Source organism: Orycteropus afer, unplaced genomic scaffold (assembly GCF_000298275.1).
Source record: "Orycteropus afer afer isolate SDZICR_OR568_19922 unplaced genomic scaffold, OryAfe1.0 scaffold00561, whole genome shotgun sequence".
In the NCBI taxonomy this organism is placed as follows: Eukaryota; Metazoa; Chordata; class Mammalia; order Tubulidentata; family Orycteropodidae; genus Orycteropus; species Orycteropus afer.
In genome coordinates this window covers 1,122,648-1,136,598 of record NW_006922148.1, presented here as the reverse complement: position 1 = coordinate 1,136,598, position 13,951 = coordinate 1,122,648, and the positions used below count along the sequence as shown (strand labels likewise).

At 39.9% G+C, this 13,951-nt stretch overlaps 1 protein-coding gene across 1 annotated transcript in view; it reads right to left on the bottom strand.

Annotated features, from left to right (window-relative positions):
* The window catches only part of PARP4 (poly(ADP-ribose) polymerase family member 4), a 278,765-nt gene that overhangs the window by 231,283 nt on the left and 33,531 nt on the right, over window positions 1–13,951 (bottom strand). The window contains exon 8 of the mRNA XM_007955975.1: window positions 13,530–13,706. Coding sequence (XP_007954166.1) covers window positions 13,530–13,706 — 177 coding nt within the window. The remainder of the gene's footprint in view (window positions 1–13,529; window positions 13,707–13,951) is intronic.

Below are 13,951 nucleotides of genomic sequence, written 5' to 3'. Positions count from 1 at the left end.
GGATGTCATGCTTGGTAGGGTGGAGGGTCGACGAAAGAGGGGGAGGCCTTCAACGAGATGGATTGATACAGTGGCTGCGATGATGGGATCAAGTATAGCAGGGATTGTGGGGCTGGCGTGGGATTGGGCAGTGTTTCGTTCTGCTGTGCATGGGGTCGCTATGAGTTGGAAACAACTCGACGGCACTTAACAACAACAACAACAAGCTTTACTGCTTTTGCTTCTCTAGAGAACACAATCTAACACATTTGATACCGGGAGTAATTCAGAGAGACAAAATCATAAGGATGGGCTTCCTAAATTGCTTCTCACTGATTCTGTTTTGGTTCTCCAATTCGATTAAGCGCAAAGGCACTGGTGACTCTGCCTCCATTAGTAAAGAGGGCCCTGCTAATCCATGGCATGAGGTGGCAACATTAATATGCAAAATACCACCAACAACAGATCAAGTACTTTTGAGATGTGAGGCTCTGGGTGATCCCATGTTTGATACTTTTGTGCAATTCTGTCAGCATGAGGAGTATAAGGAAGCTGGTTGGTTGGTCCTACTTACACTACACAAAGAGGTGAAAGAGGGAGATGAATTCAGGGTTGCTGAGTCACAGCTCAAGAGCTACATAAAGATCTCAGTATTTCCAGTTGTGCTCTGAAAGAAAGCCTTATTTCTTCTAGTAACAGAGCTGATATTGCCAAAAATCAAACCCACAGTCTTATTGTAAGAGTGGCTGAATTATAATGTCAATTCAACTACCAACCCAAAATGGTGTCAAAAGTTAAAGTGCGGGCACTCATTGGGAAAAAATGGGATCCTGAAACCTGGAATGGAGACATATGGGCAGATAGGAAGATGAGGATATGGAGCCTGTAAATTCTGTTGAATCCCTCCCATCTGAAGGGATTACTGTAAAACCATTATCCCTTCCACCCTCTGTTTGATGGGATTAACCCAACTGTTCCTGCTGGGTCACTGCCTCAGGTAGATGCCACAGAAGATATTGCTGAATGTTCTCAGGAACTTCCACAACCAGCCATTGTTGCTGCTAGACTTATAACTAAAGTTAAGTCCAAGCAAGCCCCAAAAGGTAAAATACAAAGTGTGACTGAGGAGGTGGTACGCTACACCCAAAAAGACCTACTTGATTTTGCTAACATGTACAGACAGAAACTTGGAGAGTATGTATGGGAGTGGCTACTGAGGGTGCGGGATAATGGTGCAAGGAATGTAACATTGGATCAGTCTAAATTTATTGATTCAGGCCCATTAAGCACGGATTCTTCATTCAACGTTTCAGCTCGAGAGGTTAGGAAAGGATCTAATTGTTTATTTGGTTGGCTTACTGAAGCATGAATTATGCAGTGGCCTACCTTAAGTCAAGTTGAAGTACCAGACCTGCCTTGTTATAATGTGGAAGAAGGTAACAAGTCATGGCCTCTGAATCAATTCCCAGACTTGAGTCGTTTACAGACCCACAACTTCTTGAATGAAGAGAAGGTCAGGTCCCTTCAAAGAAGGACCCCACTACATTGCCAAAAATCTATAATGTAAATCTTTCTCCCAGACTTCCCCAAAGGGATCTGAGACCTCTTACGAGAGTGACTGTTCATTGGGGAAAAGGAAATAATCATACTTTTTCGGGATTATTGGACACTGGCTCGGAACTGACATTAATTCCAGGAAACCCAAAGTGTCATTGTAGCCCACCAGTCAGAGTGGGAACAAATGGAGGTCAAGTTATTGATGGAGTCTTAGCTCAGGCACATCTCACAGTGGGTTCCGTGGGTCCCCAAACACATCCTGTAGTGATTTCCCCAGTTCCAGGATACATAATTGGAAGAGATAAAGTTTTTAAAAAAAAAAAACTTTATGGCTTTGAATTACAGTGTTGGCAATTCCCACATTTGGTCCCTGACATGTGGAGTAAGGCCATTATGGTAGGAAAACCCAAGTGGAAGCCATTAAAACAGCCTCTACCTACAAAAGCAGTAAACCAAAAGCAATACCGCATCCCTGGAGGGGTTGCAGAAGATTACTGCCACCATCAAGGACTTGAAGGATGCAGCGGTGGTGATTCCCACTACATCCCCATTTAATTCGCCTATTTGGCCTGTGCAAAAAAGAGATGGATCATGGAGAATGACAGTAGATTATTGTAAACTTAATCAGGTGGTGACTCCAATTGCAGCTGCTGTTCCTGATGTGGTTTCATTGCTTGAAAAAATTAGTACATCTTCTGGTACTTGATATGCAGCTATTGATTTGGCCAATGCCCTTTTCTCAATACCAATTTTGAAGGAACATCAGAAGCAGTTTGCCTTCAGCTGGCAAAGCCAACAATATACTTTCACAGTGCTTCCTCAGTGGTATATCAACAACATATCAACAATATACCAACAGCATCTCTATCTGCTACAGACACTTCAAGCACCACTGGATCAGCTGGATCATATGGGCCAAGTGGCAGAGCACCTTGCACGGCAGCCTGAACCTGTTGCAGAGCCTTCTGTTGTTCTGGGCCCCACTCAAAACTAGCAGCTTTCCGAGTCACTTGGTAAATAGGCCAAAGCAACACAAAATGAGGGATATGTTTCCTCCAAAATCCAAAGTGGCCCACCAGACATTGTGCCTCCTTTTTAGTTGTGGGGGAGGCCAGATACAATAACTTATCCTTGACTTTAGTAGGAATATGTGCATGTCATAATTTTCCTTCCTTAAAGGACAGTGTTGAAGAGAAATCTTCCCAATGGCAGAATTTCAAGCTGTGCATATGGCTGTCCACTTTGCATGGAATAAGAAATGGCCAGATATGCAATTATTTTCTCTTTCTCTGTATGTATATATAAGCTTTATTGGTTTTGCTTCTCTAGAGAACCCAGCCTAACACAACATCCTACTTCGATTAGCAGTGACTGGAGTCTTAAAAGCTTTCAAGCAGTCATCTAAGATTCAACTATTGGTCTCCCCTCATATAGAGCAAAGAAGAGTGAAGAAAATCCAAGTCACATGGAAACAATTAGTCCAAGGATATGATGGACCACAGGAACCTTAGCCTTCAGGACCCTGAGACCAAAAGAACTAGATGGTGCCCAGCTACCAATGTCAACCATTCAGAAAGGGATCAAAATTGGAGATCCTGGATAAAAATGTGGAACAAATTTCAGAAACACAAAATGACCAGAATTACTGGTCAGATAGAGAATGGTGGAACCCCCAAGACTATGGTTCCAGGTTATCTTTCAGGCCTGGAACTGGACTCACTGCAGTGGATTAGCTTTCAGCCGAACAACAGAATGGCCTACAAGTAGAACATCTACCCAGGGAGATGTACCCATCTACCTCAGGGAGATGCACCCCTTAAATCAATTAACCATCACTATTAGTCAGAACCAACTTGATGGCACTTAACAACAACAACAATTTATTGTGACACTACAGTAGCAAATGTGGAAACCCAAACATCTGGCAACAGAGACCATCCATGCAAAGTGGCACATCCCCACAGTGGGATACTAGAACGAGGATGAGCTTTCTGTAGAAGATATATTAAGAAAACAAGGTGCAGAAAAGCAAGTATACTAAATAACTTTTATGTAAATTAAAAAATACATGTTCATATTCATATTTATTTGCATAGAGAAACACTATAAAAACAACATTTGCATAGAGGAAAAGTTGGACAGACAGGAACGCATAGCTAAGAAGGGCACAGGGAAGGGGTAGTCATAGGAAGGAGACGGGAAGAGAGCTTTTTATTGTTAGAATTATAATCAGGGCCATGAAACCAAATGTGCATTAACATTTCAGAGTTAAAATCAATCTCTTCTGTAAATTTACACCCAAGTTACAATAAAATTTTTTAAAAAAAACTTTGTGTCTTTGAATTACAGTGTTGGCAAAGAATACTAAATATGCCATGTACTACTTCCAGTGTGCAGTATGGATTACACCTCACCATAAAGAAAACGAAAATCCTCACAACTGGACCAATAAGTAGCACCATGATAAATGGAGAAAAGACGGAAGTTGTCAAGAATTTCGTATCACTTGGTTCCACACTCAACACCAATGAAAGCAGCAGTCAAGAAATGAGATAACATATTACACTGGACAAAAGACCTCTTTAAAGTGCTGAAGAGCAAAGATGTCTCTTTGACGACTAATCCAAGCCATGGTATTTTCAATCACTTCATATGCATGTGAAAGCTGGACAATGAATAAGGAAGACAGAAGAAGAGTTGATGCTTTTGGGTTGTAGTGTTCCCAAAGAATACTGAAAGTATCATGGACTGCCTGAAGAACCAACAAACCTGTCCTGGAAGAAGTGCAGCCAGAATGCTCCTTGGAAATGAGAAGAGCCAGACTTCATCTCACCTACTTTGGTCATGTTATCAGAAGTGACCATTCCCTGAAGAAGGGCAGCATCTTGGTAAAGAGGAGGGTCAGCAAAGGAGAAGACCCTCAACGAAATGGATTAACACAGTGGCTGCAATGACAGACTCAGGTACAGCAAGGTTTGTGAGGCTGCCGCAAGCCAGGCAGTGTTTAATTCTGTTGTACATAGGGTCACTATGATCTGGAGGTGACTCGATGGCACCTAACAATAACAACAACTTTCAGAAGAATAAACAAATCACTCTTGGAAGAACAGCCAGAATACTCCTTAAGAGCAAGGATGCTGAGACTTCATCTCACATACTTTAGACATGTTTTCAGGAGGGAACAGTCCCTGAAGAAAGACATCATGCTTGGTAAAATGGAGGGTTAGGAAAAAAGAGGAAGATCCTCAATGAGATGGACTAATACAGTGGCTGCAACAATAGGCTCAAACATAGCAACAATTGTGAGGATAGCATAGAACCAGGTAGTATTTTGCTCTGTTGTACACAGGGTCACTATCAGTCAGAATCAACTTGATGGCACTTAATAACAACACAATTTATTGTGGCACTATAGTAGCAAATGTGGAAACCCAAACATCTGGCAATAAAGAACATCCACACAATATGGCACATCCCCACAGTGGGATACTATAATGAGGATGAGCTCTCTGTGGAAGATGTATTAGGAGAAGAAAACAAGGTGCAGAAAAGCAAGTATATGAAACAACTTTTATGTAAATAAGGAAATACATGTTCATATTCTTATTTATTTGCATAAAGAAACACTATAAAAACAAATAATAAATTAATAAAAATGGTTACTATTGGGGTTGGAAGGAGCTCTGGTAATGTAGTGGTTAAGGCATTTGGCTACTAACTGAAAGGTTGGCAGTTTGAACCTACCAGCCACTCTGAGGAAGAAAGACTGGGTGGTCTGCTTCTGTAAAGATTTACTGTCTTAGAAACCCAATGGGTTTGCTATGAGTCAGAATCGACTTGATGGCACTGAGCTTTTTGTTTTATTAGGGTTGGGAAAGGGGCTAGGGTAGAGAACAAAAGAATAAGAGTCTGCTGGGAGGCTTCCTGTAAGAGACACAAGAAGAAGTGTTCCAGATGTGATGCTATGAACTACAGCACAAGATGATCATGAGGGGAATCAGGCTGAGAGTAAAGCTGTTAATTCAATGGAAGAATGGAAAGATGCTGAGTCTGAGTGGACTGGACCAGTAGCCAACCTAAATCCATACTTATTCTATTGGAAAATAAAGGTCTTTATTGTTTAAATTACTTAGTTGTGGTTTACTATTTCTTTTGCAGAAAGAATCCCAATTCATCTGGTCATCTAGAAAATTATTATAGAGTGTATCAATTCTAAACAACTGTCTACATTTGTACTACTGTATCAAAATATTCATGTTGTTTTGCTGTTGTTAGATGCTGTAGAGTGGATTCCAGCTCATACCAACCCTATATACAACAGAAACAAACAATGCCTTCTCCTGCACCATACTCATAATTATTGCTGTGCTTGAACCTATTGTTGGAACCACTGTGTCAATCCATCTCCTTGAAGGTCTTCCTCTTTTTCGTTGACCCTCCACCTTACCGAGCATGATGTCCTCCCCCAGGAAACTGGTCCCTCATAATAACATGTCCAAAGTATGGGAGATGAAGTCTCACCATCCTTGCCTCTAAAGAAAATACTGCCTGTTCTTCTTTGGAGACAGATTTGTTAGCGTTTCTGGTGGTCCATGATATATTCAATACTCATCATCAACACCATAATTTAAATGCCTTAATTCTTCTTTGGTCTCCCTTATTCCTGACCACCTTCCTCAAGCATATGAGATTGAAAATAGCTTGGCTTGGGTCAGGTGCACCTTAGTCCTCAAAGTGACATGTTTGCTTCTTCACACTTTAAAGAAGTCTTTTGCAGATGTGTCCAGTGCAATACATCATTTGATTTCTTCGCTGTTGCTTTCATGGGCACTGATTGTGAATTGAAAGTAAAATGAAATCCTTGACAATTTCAATGTTTTCTCTGTTTATCATGATGTCACTTATTGGTCTAGTTGTGAGAATTTTTGTTTTCTTTATGTTGAGGTGTAATCCATACCAAAGGCTGTACTACACCCTGATCTTTCTTCATCAGTTAAGTACTTCAAATCTTCTTCACTTTCTGTAACCAAGGTTGTGTCACCTGCATTTGCAGATTGTTAATGAGTCTTACTTCAGTTATGATGCTAAGTTCTTCTTCAAATGGTCCAGCTTATTGGATTATTGGTTCACCATACAGATAGAATAAATATGGTATAAGGATTCAACCCTGACACATACTTTTCGTTATTTCAAACCATAGACTTTTTTCTGTTTGAACAACTGCCCTCTCAGTCTGTGTACAGGATCCACACGAAAACAATGCAATGTTCTGGAATTCACATTCTTTGAAATGTTATCCTTAATTTTGTATGATCCATACAGTCAAATGTCTTTGCATAATCACTAAAATAAAGGTAAACACCTTTCTGGTATTCTCTGCTTTCAGCCAAGACCCATCTGACATCAGCAATGATATTTCTAGTTCCACATTCTCTTTGAATCTGACTTGAATTTCTGGCAATTCACTGTCAATGTATTGCTGCAACCATTCTTGAATCATCTGCAACAAAATTTCACTTGCATGTGATATTTATGTTCTTGTTCGATAATTTCCACATTCTTTTGGATCACCTTTCTTTGGAATGGGGACAAACACGGATCTCTTCCCATCAGCTGGCCAAGTAACTGTCTTCCAAACTTCTTGGCATAGATTAATGAGTACTTCCAGTATTGCATCCATTTGCTGAAACATCTCAATGGGTATTCCATCAACTCCTGGAGTCTTATTTTTCACCAATGCCTCCACAACAGCTTGTACTTATTCTTTCAATATGTTGCTTCTTTCTTCTTAATATGTTACCTCTTGAAATGGAATTAACTCCAGTGATTTTTTGGTACAATGACCTAACTTCTATCTTCTTTCAATGTTTTCTGCATCATTCAATATTTTGCCCACGTTCCTGCTATTGTTAGGTGCCATCGAATTAATTCTAATAGTGATCCCATGTACAGCAGAAATACTACCTGATTCTGGACCATATTTTCTATGTTTGAATTCATTGTTGCAACTTCTGTGTCCATCTATCTCATTCAGGCTCTTCCACTTTTTCACTGATCTTCTACTTTACTGACCATGATATCCTTCTCCAAGGACTGGTCCCTTCTGACAACATAATCTTTTGCTTTCAAGACTGATGTCCTTAATGCCATCCCACAATTCATCTGGTCTTTAGTCACTAGTGTTCAATATGTCAATTCTATCATGAGATGGTTTCTAAATATTGGTGGGATGTACTCAAGGTCATACTTTGGATTTTGGGGATGTGTTTTACTTTCCTTGAGCTTCAACTTGAACTTACATAAAAGGAACTGACAGTCTCTTCTGCAGTCAACCCTTGGCCTTTGTGTGAATGATGATATTAGGATTCTCCACAGTCTCCTTCCACAGATGCAGTCAATTTGATTCTGTTGTATTCCAGCTGGGAAGGTCCACTTGCATAGCTGTCATTTATGTTATTGAAAAAAATTATTTCCAATGAATGGGTCATCAATCTTGCAAAATTCTATTATGTGATCTCCGGGGTTATTTCTATCACCAATACCATATTTTTCAGCTAATGATCCTTCTTCCTTGTTGCAAGCTTTCACTTTCCAACCACCAGTAATCATCAATGCATCTTCATTGCATGTTTGATCAATTTCACACTGCCAAAGTTGGTAAAAATTTTCTCTTTCTTCATCTTTGGCCTTAGTGGTTAGCACTTAAATTTGAATAATAGTCATACTAACTGGCCTTCCTTGCAGGCATATGGATATTATCCTATCACTGACAGCACTACACTTCAGGATAGATCCTGAAATGAAATGTTATTTTTGATGATGTATGTAATGCTTTTCCTCTTCAATTTGTCATTCCTGGCATACTAAAGCATATGTTTGTCCAATTCAAAATGGCCAATACAAGTTCATTTCAGCTTACTGATGCCTAGGGTATCAATCTTTATGTGTTCTTTTTCATTTTTGATGACTTCCAATTTAATACATATTAATATTTCTTCCTTTCCATGTTCCAATTATTAAAGGATGTTTGCTGCTGTTTCTTCTCACTTTGAGTGATGCCATATCAGCAAATGGAGGGACTAAAAAGTTTTACTCCAACCACATCAAGGACAATTCTATTTTGATGTTGTCTCTCAGTAATAGGATAATATCTACATGCCTACAAAGAAGACCAGTTAATACAACTATTACTAAATGTATATACCAACCACTAAAGCAAAAGATGAAGAAACTGAAGATTTTAACCAAATTCTGCAGTCTGAAATTGACCAAACATGCAATCATGATGTATTGATAATTACTGGTGACTGGAGAGTGAAAGTTGGAAAAAAAGAAGAATCACCAGTAGTTGGAAAATATGGCTTTGGTGATAGAAATGACACTAGAAATTGCAAGACAGAATTTCGCAAGAGAAAAGACTTATTCATTGTAAATACCTTTTTGCAACAACATAAAAGGCAACTATATATGTGGACCTTGCCAGACAGAATACACAGGAATCAGATTGACGACAAATCAGATTGACGACATCTGTGGAAAGGGCCAATGCAGAAGCTCAATAACATCAGTCAAAACAAGACCAGGAATTTACTGGGGAACACACAATTAATTGCCCATATGCAACTTCAAGTTGAAGCTGAAGAAAATTAAAATAAGTCCATGAGAGCCAAAATGCAACCCTGATTATATCCCATCTGAATTTAGAGACAATCTGAAGAACAGATTTGATGCATTGAACACCAATGATCAAAGAGCAGACAAGTTGTGGGATGACATCAAGAATATCATCCATAAAGAAAGCAAAATGTCGTTAAAAAGACAGGAAAAGAATAAAAGACCAAAATGGATGTTAGAAGAGACTCTGAAACTTGCCCTTGAATGGAGCATAGCTAAAGCTAATGGAAGAAATGATGACATAAAAGAGATGAACAGATTTCAAAGGGTGGCTCAAGAAGACACAGTACACATCCTACTTTGGAGAACAGCAACTGGGATCTTAAAAGCTTGCAAGCAGCCATCTAGATGCAATGATAGATCTCTCCTTGCCCATAGCAAAGAAGAATGAAGAAAACCAAAGATGCAAGGAAACAATTAGTCCAAGCTTCTGATATGTCATGCAATCCTCAGCCTATATGACTGTGAGACCAGAAGAACTAGATGGTGCCCTCCTACCATCGTCAAATACTCAGAGGGGGATCTATGTAGGAGATCCTGGATAGAGTGGGAGAACAATGTAGAACCAAAACTCAACATCATTTAAAATAAAAAGGACCTGGTTTTCTGGTCTGATAGAGTTGGTGGAAACCCTGAGATTATGTCCCCCAGCTGCCCTTCAGGTCTGGAATTGAACCCCTTCCTGTGGCTTCCAGCCAAACAAAAGACAGGCATATGAGGTGAACATTGACATTAGGTAGATACACTCCTTGGAGAGATCAATCATGGAAGAATAGAAGGGCTGTGTAGGAACAAGGACACAGCTTGAGGGGCAGGAGTGCATGGGAAGGAAGGACACAGGGAAGAGGTAACTATGGGGAGGAAGTGAGAGGGGAGCTGTTGCATTGTGGGAAATTAGTCAATGTCATGAGACAAAGTGTACATGAGCTGCTGTATGGGAAATGAATTTACTCTGTAAACTTTCATCCAAATCACAAAAATTGAAAGAAAAAAAAAAAGACACAGTAAAGTATCATAATGAAATATACAAAGATCTGCAGTTAGAAAACCAAAAGGGAAGAACACACTTGGCATTTCTCAAGCTGAAAGAACTAAAGGAAAAATTCAAGCCTCGAGTTGCAGTAAAATATTGAAGGCTTCTATGGGCAAAATACTGAACGATGCAGAAAACATCAAAAGCAGATGGAAGGAATACAGAGTCAATGTACCAAAATGAATTTGTCACTGTTCAACCACTTCAGGAGGAAGCACAGGACTGAAAGCTGATGGTACTAAAGGAAGAAGTCCAACAGCACTGAAGGAATCGATGATAAAGCAAGGCCCCAGGAATTGACAGAATAACAATTGAGATGTTTCAACAAACAGATACAGCACTGCAGGTACTTATCCATTTATGCCAAGAAATTTTGAAGACAGCTACCTAGCCAACCGACTGGAAGAGATCAATATTTGTGTCCATTTGGAAGAACTGTAACTCAACAGACTATGAAAATTATCAAACTATATCATTAATACTAACACTGCTGTCAAGTCATATCTGACTCATAGCAACCCCTCCTTGGGTTTCCGAGGCAGTATCACTATGGAAGTAGAGTGCCCAACCTTCCTTCCGAGGAGTGGCTGGTGGGTTTGAACCACCAGCCTTCTCTTTAGCAGTCAAATGCCTTAGGAATTACACCACCAGAACTCCTATATCATTAATGCCACATGCAAATAAAATTTTGCTGAAAATAATTTAAAAATTGTTGCAGCAGTATACTGACGGGAATTTCTAAAAATTCAAGCTAGATTCAGAAGAGGACGTGGAACTAGGGATATCATTGCTGACGTCAGATGGATCTTGGATGAAAGCAAAGAATACCAGAAAGATGTTTACTTACTTTTTATTGGCTATGCAAAGGCATTTAACTGTGTGGATCAAAACAAATTATGGATAACATTGAGAAGAATGAGCATACTTAGTTGTGCTCATGTGGAATCTGTACAAAGACCTTGTTCAAATAGAATAAGAAGATACTGCATGTTTAAAATCAGAAAGGGTGTGCATCAGGGTTGTATCATTTCACCATACTTACTCAATCTGCATATTAAGCAAATAATCTAAGAAGACCAATTAAAAGAGAAAAACGTAGCATCAGGATTCGAGGAAGAATCATTAACGACCTGCAATACACCGATGATAAAACCCATTTGCTGAAAGTGAAGAGGACTTGAAGTACTTACTGATGCATATCAAAGACTACTTCAGTATGGATTAAACCTCAACATACAGAAAATAAAAATCCTCACAACTGAACCAATAAGCAACATCGCGATAAATGGAGAACAGATTAAAGTTGTTAGGGATTTTATTTTACTTGTATCCACAATCAACACTCATGGAAGTAGCAGTCAGGAAATCAGACATCATACTGCACTGGGCAAATGTGCTTCAAAAAAAAACTCCTTTAAGTACTGAGGAACAAAGATGTTACTTTGAAGACTGAAGTGTGACTAACCCAAGCTCACGTTATTATGTGAAAGCTGGGCAATGAATAAGGAAGACTGAAGAAGAGTTGATGCCTTTGAATTGTGGTACTGGCAAAGAATACTGAAAATACCATGGACTTCAAAAGAACCAATAAATCTGTCCCAGCACAAGTGCAGCCAGATGCTCCTCAGAAGTGAGAATGGCCAAACAATGTCTCACCTACTATGGTCATGTCGTCAGAAGGGAACTGTTCCTGGAGAAGGATATCATGCTTGGTAAAGTAGAGAGGGGCAGTGAAGATGAGGAAGACCCTCAACTAGATGGATTGACTCAGTGGCTGCAACAATGGGCTCAAACACAGCAAGGATCGTGAGGATGTGTAGGACTGGGCAATGTTTCATTCTGTTGTACACAGGGTTGCTATGAGTTGGAGGTGACTTAACAGCACCAAACAATAACAAGTACTTTGAGGAGGCAATTCTTACCCACGTATATATTAAGTGACATCCCTCCTGAGGGCCTTATCTTCCAGCATTGTATCAGACAATGTTCCAATGCTATTCATAATGTTTTCACTAGCCAATTTTTTCAGAAGTAGATCACCAGGTCCTCTTTCCTAGTCTGTCTCAGTCTGGAACCTCTGCTGTAACCTGCTGCATAGAGGATGTGGGGGCAGCATCCTCTTATCTCCTCCAACTTTGAGAATCACCATCAGCAGCCCAAGGCTGCTTCCTATGAGGTTAGATATGCTGCCACCCTCCAACCTTTTACCAATTCTAACCCCAACCATCTTTTCCACAGCACTCTACTTCTCTGCTGGGTTTGATGCTTCACTGCAATGGCCATAGTACTCACAGACAATACTCACAATTACAGGGCTTATTAGGGAAGCAACAGGTTACAATTCAGATTCAGGAATGCTCAGCACACATCAGGACAACATTCCCTCTGCCATGCCTGAAGGCACACCTCTCTTTGGCCCTTGGCCTATTACCCTGGCTTTGCCTTGCTCAGGCAAGCTCTTTTAGCTTTGTGATAGGGGCACCTAGTACACTCCACGAACAAGCCTCCTGCCCAAAGGTACTCAGCATTCTCACTCTGCGGGCCAGCAAGCCTGTCATTCTGTCTCGTGCTGGTCTCTCATTTCTGCTGCCTCTGTTGCCAATTTCTCTGCTGATCTCTCTGCCAGTATCTCTGCCATGGAGGTCCAGAACAGGGATCTTGGGTCCAAGGACATGCTCCACTCCACCTCTGGCTCTTGTCTCTTAATGGCACTGAGAAACCACCCCCTTCTGCCTCTGGGAAAGCTCATTTTACACCTATCAGAATGACAAAACTGACCAATCCCCACATTAGGGTTCCATATACATTATTTCTGTGGTTCCACACCCACAAGAGTGCTATGTCCCTTTATTTACCTTACTAACAAGCTATATAATCCCACTGGAAGTCCACAAGCACCTCATATTTATATAGTTCCACCCAGTGTTTTGTTGGGAGTCACAAAGACCATGGCTAGAAGAGCCATACCAAGTAATTCATTCCACCATACCTGTCCACTATGGGAGACCCTGATGGTATTTGAAATACTAATGGCAATCTTTCAGCATCACAGCACCACATAAGCCACCACAGTATGAGAAATTGACATATGAGTTGTGGAACATGTTCATGTTTGGGAACAAGGCTTAGAGAACTTCTCCAAGGAGCCATAGCATTCCAACATGGTTGGACAATTTGTTTTTATGCACAACTCACAAGACAAGTTCTATGATTCAGTGTTCCTTTATCTGTGAGATTAAGACTCCTGAAAATATTTTAAAGTGAATTATACATTTCAGAGATTTACCTGGCAGAGGTCTTCTTTCTTAGATAGCAATAGTCTTAGGTTAACTTCTTTAGTTGTTGTATCTTTGTGAGGTATTAATGTGTAGAATTCATTCATCATCCTTTGCAATTGTTCTACTGTTTCTCCATTTTTCAGTGCTTCCTTTACTAGAAGAAGAATGCCCTCTGCCTTGCTGACCTTTAAATATAAGATGACATACAATTATTAAAATGAAATCAGAGAAAAAAGGAAGAAATACATATAAAAATAAGTAAATTGTAAGACACGTTACAACTATCAATTTTCTGTTGGACATTTGCCAAAAACAAATGCTGATCTATACTGTATATAGTCTCAATTGTCAAGGTGATGACATGAGAATTCTTCCAAAACTAGGCTCAGCTTAACTATAGGAAAGAACCAAATTCTTACATAACTGTACA